Here is a 20,916-nt window from a genome sequence, read left to right on the forward strand (position 1 = left end):
CGGTCAAAAGACCACAACCAACAGCATACACACATCTTTCCCTCCCCACCCCCCCCCCCTTTTTCCCCTTGAGCAGAATTCCCACTGCAGAAGTGACTCTGGTGCTCAGCGCTGCAGGATGCTGGTCCCGGCCCCTGCAGCTGAGGCTGGAAGAGCAACAGGAAGCCACTTGTGTCCAGTATCCGCTCGGAGATCCTGCGAGCATCTGCACGGCACCAGTCCCCTCCCAGAGCCCAGAGCGTGAGCTCTGCCTCCCACTTGGAACGGTACAGAAAGCAGGAGCAGCCTCCCCTCTTCCTGGAGAGGATGAGCCCCAGACTGGAGCCCACTGCTCTCTCTGGGTGTCCCATGGAGACTGATTCAGCCCACTCACAGCACACTCAGCTCAGCACCAAACAGGGACACGGGCCCAAGGATCCAGCCCTGGACACAATCCGGCCCTGGTCAATGCTGGTCAGGGCAGGCAGAGCTCTGCAGTTGTCTCCACGCCACGTTGAAGCAATTGAGCCACTGTACATGGCCCAGAACTTCAGTCTCCTCTGAACCCACCTCCAAGAACAGTCGAAACCTTGTCCAGAGCAGCAACAACCGGGGAACACTCGGCCCCAGCCCCGCCATGAGCTCAAGCGACACTTCCCACGTGCTTTGAGCCCGGCGGAGTTCAGGTTCTTTCAACTCCTTCCAAGCCCCAGTCCGTGCTCTCCCAGCCCTCCTGATGCCTCCTGCCTGGGACACAAGAAGGCAGCAGGTTTGGGGCTCCCTCACTGCAGCCGGGCCGGTGCCGGCTGCCAAACCCCTCGCTCCGGTTCAAAGGTACAAACGCTCCTTCCCCACTGCAGGCACAGGCAGGGACAAGCACGGGACTCTGTCCATTCCTTTCACTGGGATCCAATAAAAACCTTGGCAGTTGCAGCCTTCCTGCCGGAAACCCGATATCCCAGCAATAAACACAGCGTCCTGCTTTGAAGGGCTGCAGCGGGCTCTGCCTGGGGCTGAGCTGCTCCTGGCCCTCACCTGCCTGGGGCACCCCTGCAACGTCCCAAACCTGTCTGGGGCATCCCTGCAACGACCCCAACCTGCCTGCAGCATCCCTGCAACGGGCTCTCACCTGCCTGCAACGACCCAAACCTGCCTGCGGCATCCCTGCAACAGCCCCAACCTGCGTTTGCTCCTGCCTGCAGCCCACAGGGTGCTGGGACAGACTGTGGCCCCGAGTGCCACACAGCAGGGAGGGGATGGGTCTGTGTCCAGCTGAGCTCAGCCCTGCTGCCTCCCAGCACAGCTGCTGGCCGGTGCTGCCACGGGGCAGGGAGGCTGAGCTCGGCCCTGGGGGTGTCACAACACAACGGATGTTATCCAAGAGTAAGGAAATGAAGCCTGACTTTGGGGAGGAAGGGAGTGAAGAGGCCTGGACTCCCAGCAAATGGGTTAGGGGGGAGCTCAGTGGCTTCAGAGGGCCTCAAGCAGGAGAGGGTGCTGCTGAGGATCTGCTGCTCCCCTGAGGATGGTGTCGAGGGCCATCCCCTCTCCCCAGCAGCAGCACGTCACCAATCCAGCGTAACCAACTCCTTTAGAGGCAGCTGAGTCTGCCCACAGATGCTCCACGAGCCCCCAGGAAGAGTTTTTCTCCCCAGTGTGTGCGAGCCCCTGCTCCAGCTCTGGGGGGGTCACCCTGGGCAGCCCCCAGCCCCAGGCTGGGCTGCAGAGCTGGGGTCACCTCAGGGGGCTGCCGGGAAGCCCGGGGCTGCGCCTCTGCTCCAGGAGCTGCCAGCGCCTGCGCCGTGGGCAGCACGGGCCGCGAGTCACGAGGGAGGAGGAGTCCCTGCAGCCACAGAAAGAGCCCTGGTGTGCTGGGAGCATTCCTCCAAGGCAAATATTGACAGTGCCACGGCCCGAGGAGCGGGGAGCCAGAGCGCTGCTGCTCCAGCCACCCAGCCAGCGGCCTGTAATCGCTGTAAATAAAGCGCGCGGCGTGGGGAGCCGCGGTGCCGGCGCGGGGAGCGGTTCATTAAGAGGCCGGGGAGCCTTTCATCTCCAGCTCCTTGGCTCCACTCCAGTGGCCAACAGCTCCCATCTGCTGGGTGACCGCTGGGGAAGGGCTGGGTGGTCTGTGCCCTGCTCCCCCGACACGGGCTGGGGGAGGAACGGGAGGTGCCGGCGGGAGGCTCAGCCGCAGGAGGAACAAGCTCTGGGGCACTGTGGGGTTAGAAAAGGCAGCTGGAAGCAGGGGGGTGAGGGAAGCAGCTGCAAGGGAACGGAGCAGAGCACCCTTCTCTCTGGGGAGAGCCACCTCCAGCCCACAGCACCCCCAGGACCACAGCCCAGAATGTTCCAGAATTCTGCTGCAGCCCAGAATGTTCCAGCAGGCAGAGCAGGAAACCAGAACATCACATCACACAGCTCCTGGCTGCTGTGCTGAGGCAGAGCTGCAGGGCAGGGGAGCAGCACAGGCCTGGCCCTGCACCCTCACCTCCCAGTTTACACCAGTTACAGCTTTGATTGAGCTTGGATGGTATCCAGCTCAGGAAATAAGTACCAATGCAGCACCAGCCAGCCCCGAGTGTAAACCCATCCCACTCCTCTGGGCTCCAAAAGACAACTGAGGCAGCGGTTTCCCCACGGGCCAGTAGGGAAGGGCTGGTGGCAAGTGACAAGCAGAGCTGGGGGTCCCTGATCACCCCCTCCAGGGCTCAGGACTGCTGTCAGCTCAGGGCACAGATCACTTTTGTTCCTCCTTTGCTACAGAGAGCTCGAGCCAACGTTTTACAGGTAGCAAAGAAAGAGCAGAGGGACAGGTTCGGGTTCAGACTGAGAGCCCCGGCTTTGTTCAGCACATTAAAGGCTGTGAAGGTGCTGAAACGTGCAGACGCGAGGGGCTGCGGTCAGACAGCAGTGAGAGGAAGGGACTCACAGCACCCACCCGCTGGGAACGAGGGCTCGGCTCCGAGGCTGCCCGAGCTGGGGAGCAGTGCCACCCAGAGGGCTCCTCCAGAAACGGCTCAGCCCCATCCCACACCTCACTTTTCCCCCTTCCCACCTACAAAAGCTTCACTTCTCCCTCTCTCAGCCGCTTTTCAACCCATCCCCAGACGCACAAGTCTCGCTCAACAGCAGCTCCAGGGCAGGGAAATGTCTGCGACGACGACTTGGGACACTTAACTCACAAGGCTGGAAGATAAAAATAACATCTTTAATAGCTTTATAGTTGGCACAGATGGTATTTAAAACTCACCACGTTTTATTGATGGACTGTGAATCAGCACAAGGAGCAGTGCCCAGCAGGGTGGCCCAGGCTGCACCTCGCTCCTGAGCCACACCGGCCCGGAGCTGCACTCGTCTCTTTCCACTTACATTCAGCGTTTGTAGCCAGAGTAAAACCAACAGCGAGATTTAACCACACACACACGCACACAGAAAAGCCTGGGAAGGGTGTTTCTGCTGGCAATGGGGCTCTGCTCCCTCTCAGCAGCACAGAAAAGCCCCAGAATGTCACTGAGGCAGATGATGCAACGCGGGAGCTTCCAAACGGGACAGCGGCTGCAGGGACAGAGGCCAGTTTCCCTCTTCCAGGAGAGGCAACAGCTAAACCACGCTGGAGATTTACTCACACAGCCCAGAGGCTCTATCAGCAGGGAGAGGGGTTGTTCTCAGGAACCTAGAACATGGTGCAACACTGTATTTGACTTCCTGACCTATGTTTCCCGAGGGAAAAAGCCCCGTGCTGCCTGGTGAGAGCCATGAGCACAGTGATGCTCACACAGATGGGGTGATGGAGGCACCCAGAGCCCTGGGAAGCAGCAGTAAGCTGGTGGCAGAGCAGGGACCTGGCACAGAAAGCCCCATCCTGACCAACAAGACCCTACAGTCTCAAGAACTGCTGTGCAGGGCGAGAACAACTCCCAGCAGCACAGGAGGGGAAGGTCGATCCCCAGGGATCTGCACAGAGAATGGGCAGAGCTTGAAGTGCCAGAGGGAAAAGGACAAACACCAACTTCATCCCAGAAGATGGTCCCACACTTGTGATGTGCATCCAGAACGTCCCACCGTGGGCTCCTGCTGGCAGCCGTGGCCCCAACCCCAAGGGCTGGAGCCTCTCCAGCAGCACAGCACGGCTCTGCCACCACCTGCAAAACTTATCTGGGGAACCACCTCTAGGTCTCTGGCAAGTGAAGGATTTATTCCCCAGGGAAAAGAGAATCACTGATGCTGCTGTAGATACGTCCTGCTCATTAGCAACACCATCCTGACAAATGCTCCAAGCAGCTGTGCAGAAGTCAGCATCCTCAGCGGCCCGAGGGAGCCAGGACACCACGGTCACCTTCAGCCACACGTTTCCTTACCATGTGTTGGTTATAAAAAGTTCTCAGTTGCATATGGGGACTCTATAATCACACTAATGGTGAGGCATTTCTGGCCTCTGTTCTGCTTGGAGGAATTCCCTCTCACCATCAGGACGGGGCGCCGACACGCAGGGAGGGACGAATGCATAGTGAGGGCTCCCATCCTCTGTCGAGGCCATTTTCTTCTCTCCCATCTAATGACCCTGCACCACCAGGGTCTCAGTTTTGCCTGGAGTTTCAGCAGGGGCTTTGCCATCCACTGCTTTGTTGGAATAATCTCTCTCTCCAAAAATAGTGCTTCCAATCCGGACGTTTGTGGATCCAACCTCGATCTAGGAGGAGGCAGAGAGGAGGAGCTGAGGGCAGCACTCCCCTCACACCCATGTCCCCACACAGCAGGGGGCTGCTCTCAACCCCACAACCCCATCCTGGACAGCTGTTTTCCATGGAGCAGCAGCAGCAGTATCACCATGCAAGGGGAGGCCTGAGAGGCCAGTTTGGGTGCTGCCTGGGCTGGCCGGTGCTGGCCCTGGCACGTTTGCTACCCAAAGAGGAGGGGTGGCAGAGCAGAAGCAGACTTACTGCATGCTGGAAGTCTGTGGACATGCCCATGCTCAGCTCCACCTTCTCAACGGGGAGACTGAGCTTTTCACACACTTCCTGCCGCAAAGACAGCAGCATCTAGAGGGAGGAGGAAAGGAAAGAGGCTCACACACCTGGTCACACACTCTGGTCCTGCTTTAGCATGGGGCTGGGCTGGTTGAGCTCTGCAGGGCCCTTCCAACCCTCACCCTGGGGGATTCTGTAAGAGGAGGTTACCCTTTGTTTCTAGAAGAATCTGACCTGGAAGTCAGGATTAGGCCCCTTGCTGAGGTCGTGCCCGATGCTGCCGATGGTCATGAGCCCCACGAACTCCAGGCTGGGGCACTTGCTGATGACGTGCTCCACAGCAGCCGCCGTGTCCGCGGGGGTGAGGCCGTGCTTACCTGGCAAAAGGGGAGGAAGGTCTGTGTCAAGCTCTGCCAGAGCTCTGCCTCCCCTCCCCACAGCCAGGCAGAAGACAAATCCCATCTTAGCTGAGAGAAAAGCTTTCAGAGCCCAAACCCAACTCAACCCCCGTTCAGGTTGTTTCTATCAAGCCAGCAGGAGACACATCTGGAGAAGTCACTCACTGTCCTCTCCACTTGTATTAACTTGCACCATGACCTTCAGCTTCTGAGACGACCCTTTTTTCTGCCACGAGCTGTTGACTCTGTCTGCCAGCTTCACAGAATCCACCGTTTCCAACATGAACAGGTTGGGGACAGCTGGGGAGGAAACTCGGGCTGAGGGCAGTGCTGCTGGCACAGAAACTGCTGCACCTGCAGCTCATCTCACTCAGGCACAGGGAGTTTATAGGCTGTTATTATCCGAGCCCTGGCACACTCTTGCCCCCAGGGTCACTGCACCCCACGTTAAAGAGTTTTACCCATCAACTTGTTGACGTTGTTTTTCTGCAGATGGCCGATAAAATGCCACTTAATGTCTGGACAGGAGGCCAGGATCTGAAACAGAGAGCAGCACTGAGGTCTGAATCACAATCCCCTCTCCCCCACACAGTGCTTCAGTCTTTAGTTTGCCCACTAACAAAACACCAGACACCCAATCTTCTTCTGTTTGCCCTGACAGCTCAAGCAGTGCTTGGTGTGTACTGAGATTGCTCCACAGGCTGGGGGGCAAAAGGGCTGTGGCTGCACAGCACTAAAAAGCTCTTTTGCAACTCAGCAGTTCATAAAATGGTGTCTTCCCCAAGCTGAGCAAACTGCTTTATGACTAAGGCATATGTAGTCACAGAACCCTCCAGAGCCAGCAAAGAGGAGGGATGAGGCAGAGGCAAAGAGCTAAGAACAAACCCATCATGTCTTTGAAGAGATAAGTATCAAGCAGCCTCCACCACCAAAGCCCTAACAAACACCAGGACTTCTGCTGACCAGCTCTCAGGACACAGCTACACAAGAAGAGAGAATATATAAGGAACTGTGTACTCACTCTGGAGTCTGATGCCTTTTCTAGCAACTCTTGGACCTAGGAGAATCCAAAACAACCTCTTTTTAAAACCACACCAGCCGTGCCCACGCTGTAAGGACGGTCTCTCAGGGAGCAGCACGTCCCTGGGACCAGGAGCTACACCCACACCCAGCTCCCCACGCACAGGGCCGGGCCTGCTGCTCGCCCTCGGCATGAGACGCACTCCCAGAGCCCACCCCCAGGCCCTTGCCCATCCCCAACTCACGTAGTTCTCCCCGAAGCTCCGCTGCCCGTGGCTGTAGGCGTCGATCACCATCTCTGCCGGCTTCGTCTTGCTGACGGCCACCAGCCGCGGCTGCACGGCCGGGAGCCCCTGCAGGCACACGGGAAGGTGAGCGCGATGCCCGGGGCAGGCTCCGGCGCTCCCCCCAGCGCCTTCCCGAGCTCCCAGCCCCCCACAGCCTGCGGCTGCCGTGGCAGCGGGTACGGGGCCCGTCTCTCAGGCCGGGGTCACGTCTGGGCTGGGGGGCACCGGCGGCCGCGTCCGTGCGGCGAGCGAAGCGCCGCCCGCGGGATGCGAGGCCCGTCTCTATGGTGACGGAGGACCCGCCGCCACGGTGAGGGCTCCCCGCGTCGCCGCCGCCGCCCCTCACCTGCGGCCTCCGCGCCGCCGCCTGCTGCACCCGCTCGGTGACGGCCCGCAGCGCGGGGCCCAGCCCGTCGCCCGCCGCCATGCCCGCCCTCCACATCCCCGCCCGCCGCCTTCCGGCGCTAAGCCCGCCCCCTCCGCGCCGTGCGGCCAATGGGAGCGCTCGGCCGCGCACCGCCCACCAATGGCAGCGCAGCGCCGCGCAGGGAGGCGGTGCCATGGCGGCCGGGGCCCGCGTCCCCTCAATGACGGCCGGCTTCGTCCGCTGCCCGCCCCACGCACCGCCCCGGGGCTCGCCCCTGCGAACGCGGCGGCCCCTCTGTCCTGGGCGGCCTGGGCCAGGGCTCCCTCCCGTCAGCACCAAAGGACTTGCTCCTCCCGTGCCAGGGGCACGGCCTGTGTGCCAGCCTGTGCCTGCTGCCCCTTGTCCTGCCACTGGCCCCCACACACCAAACCCTGGCCCCAGCCTCCTGACACCCACCCTGCAAGGACTGAGCAGCATTGCTGAGCTGCCCCTGAGCTCAGGCTGCTCTTCTCCAGCCTCAGGTCCTGCAGCCTTTCCTCCTCACACACATGTTCCATCCCCTCAGCATCTTGGTGTCCCTGCCCTGGCCTCTCTGCAGCCGTTCCCTGTCTCTCTGCAGCTGGGGAGCCCAGCACTGGGCACAGGACTCCAGATGAGCCTCCCCAGGACAGGAGCAGAGGGACAGCACAACCTCCCTTGAGGTGGTTTCCATGAGGTGCAGCTTCTGAGGTCTGGGCACGAGCCTTCAGCTGGTTACCAGGAAGGCAGCTGCAGAAAGCCCTGGCCCTCGTGCCTGGAAAGCAAATCAGGCAGCCAGCAGCATCAGCTCAGGGAGCAAGTACTGCCCCTGACAACGATCCTGCAGAGCTAATTCTGACCCACATCCCCTGCATACCCGAGGAAAAAAACACTCCTCCAAAACACAACCGTCCACCTACAAACAAGCTTCATCCCACCTGCGTGAAGACAAGTCTGAGGGTGCAAGTTTCAATTACCTCAGTAAAAAAGCCTTCACAAAGCCAAGGCAGCAGACAGCACTTGCTCTGCAGGCCCTGGGAGCCACAGAGCCACGGTGGGAGGCCCCAGCGCTCGGACAATGTGGCCTTTATCCCAGCAAGGCAGGGGGAGAGCAGGGGACTGCCAGCTGGAACCCATTAACTAAAATATTTGCCTTAATGTGCAGAACTCACTCTCTCCCTCCCCATATTGACAGTATTTACACAGCTGTTTAAAAATACCCAGAAGGTTCCTGCCCTGTGTCCAGTAAAACATGACAATGGCTTCCTGCAAACTTCACCAAATCCTTGATCCTGGCCACTGACTCTTGTTTCTGTGTTTGTCACCAAGCTGGTGAGCAAAGCAGAGTGAGGTGTCATCCCTCATCTGCCTGCTGAGCTGCCTTGGACTCCTCTGCCCCTCTTACTGAATATCCACAGAACTGTTTGGTTGGCAAAGCCCTTGAAGCTGCTGCAGTCCCAGCCCAGCCCTCACCCTGCCCAGCCCAGCACTAACCCACGGCCCTCAGCACCTCAGCTCCACGGCTTTGGGATCCCTCCAGGGCTGGGCACTCTGTCAGGGAGTTGCAGAGTGCTCCTGTCCCTTCTCAGCCTCCTCTTCTCCAGGCTGAACAGCCCCAGTTCCAGCTCTCCCACTGCTGCAGCAGCCGCCTTGATGCTACCCTTGTAAACCTTCCCCTGCAAATACATCTATACATTCTGTTAAAGGTTCTCATGGAAAGACAGTGAGAGACTGGCATTAAAACTGAAGGCCATTTTATTGTCATAGCAAATACCAAAATAAAAAGGCTTTTAATTCAACACAAGGTCAAAGACTGTACTGGCTCAAGCACGACCATGCTCTCACCAGCAGTTCTCAGGTATCAGCAGTGCCACAAACCTCTATTTCCTTTGTTAGACAGAGTGGTTTGCAAATTCAGATCATCTGAAACCTTGAAATGAGGACAAATTGTCCAATGAAGAGACAGAATAAAGGTTTATGTGTAGTGACAGATCTGCTCTGGAAAGGAAGGAAATGATACATACGATGAGGAACCTGAACGAACACACAATGTCTTGGCTTGTGGAGCCTGAGTTACTTCAACTGTTTCAACTCTCACTGTAAGAATACTTTAGGAGTAATGTTTTCAATTAAAACCCCAAATTCACTAAGACCTATTTACCCCAAACTATTGTCTTACTGCAAAGTCATTCAGAACCATAATAATACCACTTTGGCTTATCTGGGTCTCTTCATTAGTGACAACTACTTGTGTAAAGAGGTTTTAGTTACTAATGGAATGGAAATCTCTAACATGAATGTAGAACAGTCCCAAATGAGATCCTCCTCAAAGGTTTGGGTCTTATTACTTCATTCCTAGAGTTTCTGCTATTCCCTGTTCATCATCTTCCTGCAGAGACCTGTGTTACAGAGGTCAGACTACAGCCTACCTATGGATGCAGAGTTTTGACTGCTGTGCAGTCTAATGTAGTACATAGGTCTGCAAAGGGGCCTTCCCTTAGCTCCTATTTTCGAACAGACACAAAGAAGACACATAACACTTTCCCCCTCGCAGCAGAAACTAATGCTTCTCTCTTTTTTTTGCCTTTGCACTTTCAAGTACCAATAGCTGCTCTCCTAACAGAGGAAACTGAAGTAAAAATACTGGAACCAGCAGCTGAAATACACCAGATTTCTATCTTAGTGTGATCACCTCATTAAAAAGACTAATGCTTGTTTTAAAACACTGAAGAGTGAAACCAGGTGTAGCAGGTAGCAAGTGTTTGGGGCAGGAGACTGGAAATGCAATAGGCTGGTCTCTGACAACTCAGTGCTTACACTTGCCTCATGTTAGAGTGTTGGCCACAGATTCTAACAGCAATGAATATACAGGCTCTCCTGCCAAGTAGCAGGTGGATGAGGGAGAGAAAAAGCTGTTTTCTCTAGGCCTGACTTTTGCCTTTAACACCCCCTCAAGTTTTGCATGTGTGCAAAACAAACCCCTTTGCATCTGGTCTGTTTTCTGAAGTGAACAGTACATTGTTCTGAGCCGGAGAGGGAAATCTATCTTTGGACAGCTCAGAGACAAGAGGCCCTGGGAATTTTTATTATGGTATTTTATGTCCTTTGCTACTAGTAAATCTTCCTTTCAGAGGGTCTGTTCAGAAAAAAACCCACCCAATAAACCAAGAGTAACTCGTCTCTGTTCACTTTGCTTCACCTGAATGTGCTCTTTCTAATAAGACACTGTAAACACCGAAATCCAGTTGGTCTGGCAGAGGCAGAGAACACACTGTAATGATTGTGGGACTAGTCACTCAGGCAGTTACTTGCCCACAAGGCTTTTTGCAAAGTCAGGGTCCCTGAGACAGAAATTCTCTCCTCCCTCGTTTGTGTGCGACAGCAGGCGCTGGCAGCCTGGTTCCACTGAGCATCAGCTCCAGCCAAGCACCACAGGATGCTGCCTGTCAGCTGCCTGCCCTCCTCACCCAGCAGCTGAGCTGCTGGAAACTGCCTCAAAATACTGACTCCCCTCTGCCCCCTCCCCAGATATGACAAATGGAAAAGGAACTGGTGTTACGACGCAGAAAGTGAACAGCTTGGGCCACTACCTGCGTGACACGTGGTCTAAGGCTTCGATTCTCCCCTCCCCAGGTAACAACCTGCAAGACTGGGGCTCAGCTTCTGCCCTGCCAAAGCGAAAACACACTCAGGATGGACGTGGGAGCACAGCACAGGCTGTCAGACCCTTCCCACACAAGGGGCAGTAGCCCAGGGGAGGCACAGCCCTGCAAGCAGACACGTGTAGTGTACAAAAGTCTAGCACCTTTTGTCTTTTAAAGGGGGCTGAAATAAAGTACTTGAGACCTCCAACGAGAAATAAAAAACAAACCAAGGACTTGTAGCAGCAATTCCCCTCCCTCCAAAGCAGCAACATTTCTCTACTTCCAACTTCTATGAGCCACCTCAAACCCACAAGGGAGCACTCACCCAAGCTGGCTGCAGAGGAGATGGTCTGTGTGCCCGGGAGCAGGGAGAGGTGCATCTAGAGCACAGGCCTGGAGATGGCTGCTCACAAGTCACCAGGAAAAAACAACAACCCAAAAAACCCCCAACCCCAAAGTCTTTGTATCTAACTGTCATATAAAAGATTGACATGATTAAGTCTGATTCATCTTTTTCAGAACAGGAAAGGGAGAAAACAAAAAGGAACTTCCCAGTTCGTGTTTCTTTTGATATAAAACGAATAGAAATGTTTCTTTTCAGTTGACATTATGCTGTAGTTTTGTGTCCTCACTGGTTCCTGCCCCATCCTCTTCTTGGATTCTTTCTGCCAGTCCCTCTGCAAATTTGGTTTGGCTTCCTGCATAGTCCATGAACATGTTGGGAATATCTTTGCCAAAATATATCTTGCTGTTGGCTGCTATAGCCTTGTATTTCATCAGCTGCAAGTACTCAGGAGTTAGCTTCAGCTGCACAAAGAGAACATGGGGCAGATTCAGACAAAAGCAGATTCCTGTCCCTGACCATATGAGGCTTCTGCTTTCCCACACGAGCAGCAGGAGCACTCACCCTCTCTCCAGCTGAGGAAACAGGAGTGCCCAGAGGCTCTCGTTCAGAGAAGCTCTAAATCCCAGTGACTAAATGGCACAATGAGAAAGTAATGGAAGCAGCTGGGAAAAAGCTCAAGCCCAAGGCTTCAGAGATGGAGATGCTCAAAAACACATCACTCAGGCAAAGCCCTTGCACTGCAATCTACTGGGAAGGGAAATACAAGTGGCATTTCTCCAGAGAGCAGACTGATGGTTCTGTTTCAGAGAGCAGAGCTCATTCGTTCAGGATAACGACATTATCACTGAGGGGATAGAATAACTGGGACAAAACTTGGCACAAACATGCCAGACCTCTGTCCATTCCCACTGACCCCTACAAACCAGACAGGCTTCCTGCTGGGATGCCCTGGGAACTTGCTGTAGGCAGTAACAAACCTGGCAGTCCTATCCCTATCATTTCTGCTTCTGTTTTGGTTAGTTTTCCTTTGCAGCATCAGGGCTTTGCCAGGCTGGTTAGTCTGGTAAGATCAGCTCCATTTGTTTTGTACCTGAGTACTTCTTTACTCTAAGAGACCTCCTTGCTTTGCTTTGCTTGCCAGCTTGCAGTTTGGCAGGAATCAACAATTCTGATTACAACAGGATTGAAAGAGCAACACTGAAACTAACACTCCATTCCCAGCAGGAGCTGTGGCCCTGTTAGCATCTAGCAGAGCTGTCTCCAGATATCAGATATTTCATGGAACCTGACAGAAATTTATCTGTCCAGAGAAGAAAATGGATTTGCACAGAGGAGTCTGTTTCAGCCTTGATGAAAACTGTTGTGAGAGGAGACGGCCTTGTTTTGCTTTTTGACCCCAAACAATGAGCTACAAGAAGCAAATAATCACCACAGACTGCTTCTTTTGCTGAGTGTTTCTATTCAGCCCAACATCAGGAGCCCTGCTTCAAGGCCCAGTGTAAGGAACCTTACCTTGTTGGCCTCAGCTATTTTCATAGCAGTGTAGCACTCAGCATCAGCTCTGGCCTTCTCTCTTGCAAGAAATGCAGCATCTGGAAGAAAAGACACACTCCCATGTTCAGGTTTTTATTTCCAGCTCTGTTAGCACCATTTGCAGCTGAAAACTTTTTGAAGTGGCCAGTACCACATCTAAACTGCACAGGATACAAGGAGGGGAAGAGGGAACAACACGGGAATCCCAGAAATGGGATCTCAATTCCCATCTGAGACGCTGCAGGATGATGGCGTTAAACAAGTAAATTGCATCTGCAACTGGAGACCTCAAAGCATTTTCTGAACATCAGGTTTCTGTTACCAGCCCTGTCAGGCAGGCTGAGAACAGCCTTTCTTCTCCAGCCAGCCACTAACTCTCGTGCTGAAAACGCAGCAACTGTTGTGCAGCAGAAGTGGTATTTACCCACGGCATCTGCACGCGGCTCCAGGGCCAGCCCAGCAGACTGCTCTGCACACGAAGGCTGGGGCTGTGAATGCAACTCCCCAGATGGGGTTTTGCCTGGGGTACTGAGGCAGAGATTCTGGCATGCAGAGCAGGCTGTTCTAACCTTTACAGGCTCTGCCCTTTGCACAGATGTTGGAGAGTTGTTTCTCTGCAGTACCAACAACTGCATAAAGGGCCTGATCCTGCAGGATACTGACATTTCCTGACTCCCAGCAGAGACACTTAAGGAAAGAAACACTTCCCCTTTCTGTACTGCACTCCTTTTTCTCCTTCTCACTTGTCTTCTATCCAATGATAGTGATGTGCTATCAAGCCACCATGTTAAGGCTAAAATGAGGGTGATCTGGCTCATTCAATGTGACACTCCTTCTATGACACACCATCTGCACAGCTGCATTAAGTGTTTACCTAGAGCAGCAGGGAGTCCTCTGAGCTGCTACACTTAAAAAAAGCCATGTAAGCAATTGGATGGTTTGGCCTGGAACTTTCTCTCTTGGCTAAAAAACAAGTGGACTCAGTCAGGGACATGAGAAGGAATGAAGGAGACAAGAATCCTGTGCCAGCACAGAGTTGAACTGAAGGCCTGACACCTGGTGACACACATAGGAAAAAAACCAACCCATTGTATCTCTGCAAAGGGCTCCTTAATGAGAAGCTGCTCATCTGTAAAACCCTTAATTGGCTCCTTGGTGGCCTTCTGCAAAGCCTGACAGGGCTTTAATGAATGTAACTGGAAGTAAAGCTTTGCTACTCTGAGCTGGAGATGCAGACCCCTTCTCATGTCCTGGAATTTCCTTGATAAAGCATTGTATCATATGGGTGGGGGGGACACCTTAACCTAACGCTACAACCTCCTAGAGAGAACACCTCGAGAATGAGAGTTCCAAGAAACACAACCTGCAAAGAAACATTCCTGTTCCTGCCTCTGGTCAATCCTAGCTCCCAAAAGCAGTATCTGCAAAACTAAAGGAGGGTGAAAAAGCAAAAATGCAAACAGAGATATCACAGGTTCACTAGTTAAAATGAAACACTACATTTGCAAGAGAAGCAGCTTCCCTTTCCCCTTCTGTCAGCCTTTAGGAGACACGTTTCCTTGGAACTGCAACGTGTTACACAAGGTACCACACACCTGGGCTGAAAGGAACCACTTCAGACCAGTGATTCACTCCTGTGAGAGTCAGTCTGAAGCACACAGTCAGTGCACTTCAAGAACTACTTGACTGCACAGTGAATGGCTTCAGATGAAATGCAGCACAGAACATTCACTCACTGGAAAGTCCAACACTCACCTTCGATCTCCGAAATCCGCTTCTCCGTCTCTTTTTCCATCACTTTCTGTCCATAAGTTATTTCAGCAACTTGTGCAATTTTCTCTGCCTCTGAAATGAAAAGGAACACGTCCACAGTGTCATCACACAGGCTCCCTGATGCCAGAAGCAGCTTCCCCCATCAAAGTCCTCACCACCCCCCTCTGGTGGAAACAAACTGGGAAGAGCTTTCAGCCTTGGAAGGCACCAGGCGAGGTCTGCAGGCAGAGCTGGAACCCACCTGAACAACTCCTGAGTTTCTCTGGAAGAGTCTGAGATCAGGAGCAACCAGATGCAGCAGAAATGGTCCAACAGCAAACCTGGTGCATCCCTCCCCAGCACCTGAGTTCTTTTTGCTGCCTACCCCACCACAGCCCCCTGCAGTTACTACCTTCGAGCAGAGATACAGACCGATGAGGGCTTTCTTCCTTTCTGTCTCTGCTTCCTTCTCCACCACCTTCTGCTTCTGTGCTGCAATCAGCAGCTTTGTCTTCTCACTCTCCCTAGGGAGTCAGAAACAGCCAGTTACAAAATGTGAGCTTCCTGAAGTGCTGTGGTCTACCCTATCTCCAGGATATCTCTACCCTTTCTCTCAGTCCTCCCTTGAGCACGTGTTTAGGGCTTTTTTCTACATCCAAGTCTCTTTTCCTCCCCTCTGCAGCAGGAAGATTTTTCAGTCAGGTCAGTGTGAAGCACTCCCTGCTCCTCTCTGCAGGCAGCCATGAGGCAGCTCACAGCCCATACACATCTCAAAGTTCCTTGGGCTACTGTTAACGAGGAAATTATTGCAGCAAAGTAAGCAGTGAAACTCCTGGGAAAGCCTTTTCCTCACAGACAGCTATTCTGCCTCCTTGGGAAATGTGCAGCTTTGAAATCACCCTCCATTCAATCAAATGGCTCTCTGCATTTTACCTGCCAAAGCCTCTTGTGCTTCACTGACTTGTACATGCACTCAGGAGTTTTAAAAGCCTAAATAACAAAGCTCCTGCTCCCAGTCAGGGAATAGAGATCAGAGTCATGAACAAGCCTCTCAAGGCACACCCTGCTGTACTTATGACAAGAGATAACACACTGGCTGGGGGTTCTGCCTATCATGCCCATGCCACAGTGACTCACCACGATACCAAAAGGTCACAGAAAGTGCAAGGGAAGCAAAGTGTCTGAGGGACTGTATCCTGCCCTTCACAGAGTGCTGGCAGCAGTTTAAGTGCCTCTGAATGATCAAGTGCAAGAGAAGGCAGCTGGCTCAGAGCACTGGAAAGGGATCAGCATGTCAAGTGCTATTAAAGAAAGTTATTTCAAAGCTTTGCAAGTCTTTAGTCTGTTGAATCAACAGTTTCTCCATCCTAGTCAAACAACAGGATTAAGTAGTGGAATCTATCCACCTGCCACTCACTCACACGTGCTGGGAGGCCTTTTTCAAACAGGGCCAGTGTGGAGAGGAAGGAGCCCCTGGGCAAGAAATTCCTGTGCCCCTGCCTTCAGAACTGAGAAATGCCTCTTAACTCAGCAATGATCTGCCAGCCCCTGACAGAGCGACAGCCACGTGCTGGGCTGCTGCAGCCTGCCCAGAGCCTTTCTGCAGGGCAGTCCCTGGCAGAGGACACTCAGAAAGCACATTAGCTGGATGAGTGGTTCCTTTGGGGAGCACAAAGGGGCAGTTGCAGGCACTTACATGAGCTCATAATTCCTCCTGATTGTTTCGGGGATGTTTGGCTTTGTAACTCGAACTGCCTGGAAAGAGAGGCCGAAGAAAACATGGGCAAGCTGCCAACAATCAAAAGCCAAATGGTCCCTGAGGCTGCAGAGGAAGGGGAAGCTAACACTTAGGGCATGCTCTGCCACACAAAGCTTTCACATGCTGCAGGAATTGTGACCAGATCCAAACTCCACAGAGCAAACACTGCTCTGAGTGATCTCCTGACATGGCAGGAGATTATAACCTGAGTAAATCAGTACCCAGCGTAACACCAAGAGAAGCCAAACATATCAAAGCTCACAGGGGATGGAAAGGATCCTGTTCTCATTCCTCACATTAAACAAAGTCTGCATTATAAAGCCATCTCCTAACACAAGCTTCCCATTTCCCTTTATCCCTCACACCTCCCCGTAACCTGCCCCTCAGACATCTCAGAGTGGAATCCTGATTACCTGTATAATCAATCCAGGGGCCATTGTTGTTAGGTCTTGCTGCAAGGCCAGTTTAAGGTTTTCATCAATCTGATCTGATTGGGGAAAGACAAAAAACAAGAGGTAACCAAAAACCCCAGGAGGCATCCTGCTGTCAACATGAGCAGAATTAGCTGGAATGGCTCAGATTGCTTGTTCCTGGAAAGTAAGTACAAATGTGAGTTTGATGCAGAAGTGCTGGGCTGAGAAAACCCCTCCCTGACTCCAAGGCAGGTTCCCAGCTCTCTCAGTACATCTAGCAGCACTGGCCAGCAACAAACATTTGGGACAGACTATAAGAACATGGCAGGCACAAAATGAAACCCTTTCCCATTTCCCATGATTTGCAGTTTGGAATCTTTCCAAGCCAGAAGTTACATCTTTGTGATAAAGAATCTGTGCTCTAACCCACTTCCCCCCGGTATCTTCCCAACTAGATCCTGAAGTAACGTGGTCCAGCTAAATCGTGACTGATTAGGATCTGCATCTGTGCCAGCAGGAGACAAAGCAAATGGAAAGGCACAGATGTGAAATGGCTGCATTAGTTACTTTAATAGGCTGCAAAAGAAAAACCCCAAGCCCACATTGCTAATGTCTGCTCAGCTCCATGGCCAACAATGAGCCCACAAAATGGCTCAGAAACCTCAACAGGGAATGCAAACCAAAGCCCTGCTTGAGTGCAAGGCTCTGAGGAGAGCTGTGCTGCCAGCCAGGGCCTGCTGAGAAGTGCAAAAGGGAAAATGAAAATGCCACAGCCTTGAAAGCGATGGCAGGGCAACCTCTGACTGTTTGCTTTGGGTCCACTTTGGCTGTCTGGAAGCCCAGCTCCTAACGAGGCTCAGGCAGGAGGTGAGGACACAGCTGTGAGCAGTTTCCTGCACCTGCCTGCAGATGTGGGGGCAGAGAATGACCCCAGTCTGCATGAAACAGGCCATGCCCCACTTCTGAACTCCCCAGCCAGAAAGCATTCAGCTCCAACAAAGAGCTACAGGAGGGTTTATACAAGTTCCTTCTGTGCAAATCAGTTGCTTTGAGTCCATTTCAGGCAGTTGTCAGGCAGCAGCTGCCGACATCTGGAGGCTCTGTCAGCAAAGAACCCCGTGAAGGAACTGGAGGGGAACTGGGCCCCAGTTCTGCATCTTGTGCAGAGGGAGGCCTGTCAGGAAGCAGACTGCCAGCCCAGAGAACATGAGTTTGCAAGCACCCTGTGTTCTTTCAGCCACAAATTTTGTCCATTTGGGGTCCACAACCGTTCCCAGCAACACTCTGCCTGCAGTCAGCACTGATGTGCTGCCCAGACGCTGGAAGGGATTTCTCATCACTCCAAAGCCATAAATAAAACACTCAGCACTGGCAACAACCAGACCATTTCTACCAAGAAACTACCCCTTTCCCTCAGGCTCTCTTGTGTTCTCCCAGCATCTGTGCTGCCTGACTTCTCCATGGTCTGAAGCGAGGGAGGGAAGGGCAGCAGGGCCGTGCCAAGCCATGCTGCTCCCCCAGTGCTCGCTCGCGGTGCCACGTGCAGGACACACAGCTCCTCAAGCCCACGGGCCAGGGACTGCTTGCTCATGCTTGTTGTAACAGCAGAGAGCAGAAGACTGGCTTTTCCACCTAGAGTAGCAACCCCCATGACTGATTCAGCAATCACATGTGCTAAACACACAAATAACCCTGCAATCACTGCTCCCTTCCCTACAGCCCTCCGCTGCTACCGGCAGGTTTGGGTTGGATTTATCTTGTTGCTGTTACAACACACTGAAGCAACTCATCACTAAGAGGCAACAAGGAGTTAATGACTCCAAACAGAGCAGATGCTGGATTAAGAGGTAAAAAGCCCATCAGATGGGGGATGGTGAGTTCTGCACCAAACAGCCATCAGAACCATCAACCCGAGAGCGAAGAGAGGGGCAGCTCACCAAAGAGCTCGATGTAGACCTCCTGCAGCGTGTGCACACTGCAGAACTGGTTCAGCTCGTGGTGAATCTTGTTGAAGATGAGAGCTTTGTCGTAGTCAGCTGTATAGTTCTTCACTATGTCATACACTACAAGAGAAGGAACTGGAGTGAGCAGCTGGGCTGGACGGGTGTCCTGGCTCACAGCACAGAACTCGAGGCTCAGCCACAGCACTAGTGTGAAATGAGGAACCCACCCATGCCAGAAGCCTGCACCACAGACACTCTGTTCAGGGAAGTTCTCTTTATTGCTAACATTTCACAACACCCTGACCACTCTTTGTGTCTCGTGCTGTGTAAACAAGACATCTAACCACTAACAGCCCTCTCTAAACTATCTGCAAATCGCTGCAGAATGCAGGGCCTGGGTGGTCTGGGCATCCTGCAGCTGGCATGGAACAGAGCTCTGGGAGCTGGCCACTGGTGAGCCAGGCAGTTACACCACACTTGGAACCCACAGGGTGTTAAAGAAATCAAAGAAACCAGGAAAAAAAAGAGCTGCAGAGACCATTGTCCTTGGGCTTCAGAGGCAGCTTTCTGTTCACAGACACCTTGTCTCCTCTACCTCTTGCACACCTCATTATCCAAATCCAAAGTTCTCTGCTGAAGCACAAAAGGAGCAGAAGGGCTGTAAGAACACAGCCAATAAAAGTGATGGATGGCATCTGGGTATTAGTGGAGTGACAGGCAGTCTGGAACAAGTATGGGCAAGAAATAATAAACACACAGAATGTCTGGGACAGTTGGTTTCAAGTTTATGCCCAGGGATCAAATCAACACTTAGAAATATCTACAAGGTAGGTGTCAGGAGGATGGGGCCAGTGTTTGTTGTGTGGTGACCAGTGCCAGGACGAGGGGTAACGGGCACAGGCTAGAACACAGGGAGTTCCACTGGCACAGGAGAAAGTCCTTTGGTGTGAGGCATCTGCAGGGTCCCAGGGGAAGAACTCACCTGCACTCTGGATGAGGAAATTCACCACCTCAATTCTGTCAAAATAAATCATCACTCCTCCACTGCAAAAGGAAGAAAAAGGGAAAAACCAGGAGTTTGCTGGAGGCCAAGGGCTCTGTGCTTGAGTAGGGGCAGCTCTGAGCAGAGGACACTCCCCTCTAGTGGGACAAGAGCTGCATCCACAGCAGCCTCTGGCAACCAGTGCTCAATTACACACATCTCCTGAAATTTCAGACCACGGGATGTGTGTCCAGGTTTGTTCAAGTGAGTGCAGACCCTGAGGGTGGCTGGACACACACCCTCCCAGCAAGGCTTGTCAGCCACAGAGCCTGCCCCTGATTAAAGGGAGGCTGGTGGCAAAAAACCAAACCAACCCAAATCTATATGTTTTAAAACACAGGAGAGCAAGTAGTGGGGGCAAAAGGGAAAGGATGGAAAGGCTTCTAGCAAAAACTAAAGACTGGGTGGGAGTAAGAGCTGAACATCTCACCTGGTGCCACAGGGAACATTTTTCACCTCATCGGTCTGCAGCGTGGTCTGGATAGGGATTTAAGAGAAAAGGCTGGTGAGACAGATTCTGCTGCACAAATCCTGCGCGCTGGGGAGCACCTGGAGCGGCCGCGGGATCCTGCACACACCTCCCTCCCTCCGGCAGCACTGAACCCCGACCGTCCTGCAAAGCCCAGCGCCACAGCCCCGGGAGCCGCTTCCCCGCCGGTCCCGGGCCAACCCGGCCCCTCCTGCAAAGCTGACCCCGAGAGCCCCGGGAGCTGCTTCCCCGCCAGTCCCGGGCCAACCCGGCCCCTCGTGCAAAGCTGACCCCGAGAGCCCCGGGAGCCCCTTCCCCGCCGGTCCCGGGGCCAGGCACGCGGCTCCAGCCCGGCTCCCGCCACGTCCCGGCCTTTCCCACGGCCGCCGCGCACTCTGCACCCTCCCCTCCCCGCGGCGGGGCCCCGTTGCCGGCGGGCGGGCGGGCAGCGGCCCAGCAGCACCTGCACTGACTTGTAGGACGTGATGAAGGGCAGCATGAGGTGGAAGCCGGGCCCGCTGGTGGAGGTCAGCAACGCCCCGCCGCTGCGGAAAGAGAAGAGCCGTGAGCCGCGGCCCGGCCGGGCGCGGCGGGGAGGAGGCCGAGGGACGCGCCTTACCGGTAATAGACGCCGATGTGCCCCTCCTCGATCTTGTGTATGGCCGAGAGGAAGGCGGCGGCGAGGAAGCTGAGGGACAGCGCGGCGATGGCGCCCAGCTGGGCCATCCCGGCGGCCGCGGGCTCCCGCTCCGGCGCCGCGCCGACGTCATCACACCGCGACCGCCCCTTCCGCCGCGGCCGCGGCGCCATCGCCCCGCGAGGGGGCGGCAAAAGCGCGGGAGCCGGGGTGTCGCGGGTTCGAGTCCCGCCAGCGCCGGCCGCGGTCGGGGAGCACCCGCGGGGAGCTCTGCTCTGCTCTGCCCTGCCCTGCCCTGCGCTGGGCTCCGGCTCCTGGGGCCTTGTTTGGGCAGTAACG

At 54.1% G+C, this 20,916-nt stretch overlaps 2 protein-coding genes across 4 annotated transcripts; both read right to left on the reverse strand.

The window, feature by feature from the left end:
• Nucleotides 1–3,169: 3,169 nt before the first annotated feature.
• PLPBP (pyridoxal phosphate binding protein) lies at nucleotides 3,170–7,096 on the reverse strand. 2 transcript variants are annotated; one of them, XM_062015806.1, is made up of 8 exons: nucleotides 7,001–7,096; nucleotides 6,613–6,720; nucleotides 6,369–6,404; nucleotides 5,809–5,884; nucleotides 5,513–5,647; nucleotides 5,184–5,326; nucleotides 4,923–5,021; nucleotides 3,170–4,672 (listed from the first exon to the last, which is right to left on the reverse strand). In XM_062015806.1, the coding sequence occupies exons 1-8, from the start codon at nucleotides 7,094–7,096 to the stop codon at nucleotides 4,535–4,537; spliced, it is 831 nt and encodes a 276-aa protein (XP_061871790.1). In that variant the 3' UTR covers nucleotides 3,170–4,534. The 2 variants fall into 2 exon arrangements, with proteins under 2 accessions (XP_061871790.1, XP_061871791.1); XM_062015807.1 differs by lacking the exon at nucleotides 6,369–6,404 and having other exon boundaries at nucleotides 7,001–7,078.
• A 1,680-nt stretch (nucleotides 7,097–8,776) lies between these two features.
• On the reverse strand, nucleotides 8,777–20,702 carry ERLIN2 (ER lipid raft associated 2). Of its 2 annotated transcripts, XM_062015804.1 has the most exons (11): nucleotides 20,560–20,702; nucleotides 20,404–20,485; nucleotides 19,902–19,948; nucleotides 19,412–19,473; nucleotides 18,424–18,549; nucleotides 16,487–16,560; nucleotides 16,011–16,069; nucleotides 14,747–14,838; nucleotides 14,318–14,407; nucleotides 12,542–12,621; nucleotides 8,777–11,490 (listed from the first exon to the last, which is right to left on the reverse strand). In XM_062015804.1, exons 1-11 carry the CDS (start codon nucleotides 20,664–20,666, stop codon nucleotides 11,281–11,283), a joined length of 1,029 nt encoding a protein of 342 aa, XP_061871788.1. In that variant the 5' UTR covers nucleotides 20,667–20,702; the 3' UTR covers nucleotides 8,777–11,280. The 2 variants fall into 2 exon arrangements, with proteins under 2 accessions (XP_061871788.1, XP_061871789.1); XM_062015805.1 differs by lacking the exon at nucleotides 18,424–18,549.
• Between the last annotated feature and the right edge of the window lie 214 nt (nucleotides 20,703–20,916).

This window comes from Colius striatus, chromosome 27, assembly GCF_028858725.1.
Source record: "Colius striatus isolate bColStr4 chromosome 27, bColStr4.1.hap1, whole genome shotgun sequence".
Taxonomy (NCBI): Eukaryota; Metazoa; Chordata; class Aves; order Coliiformes; family Coliidae; genus Colius; species Colius striatus.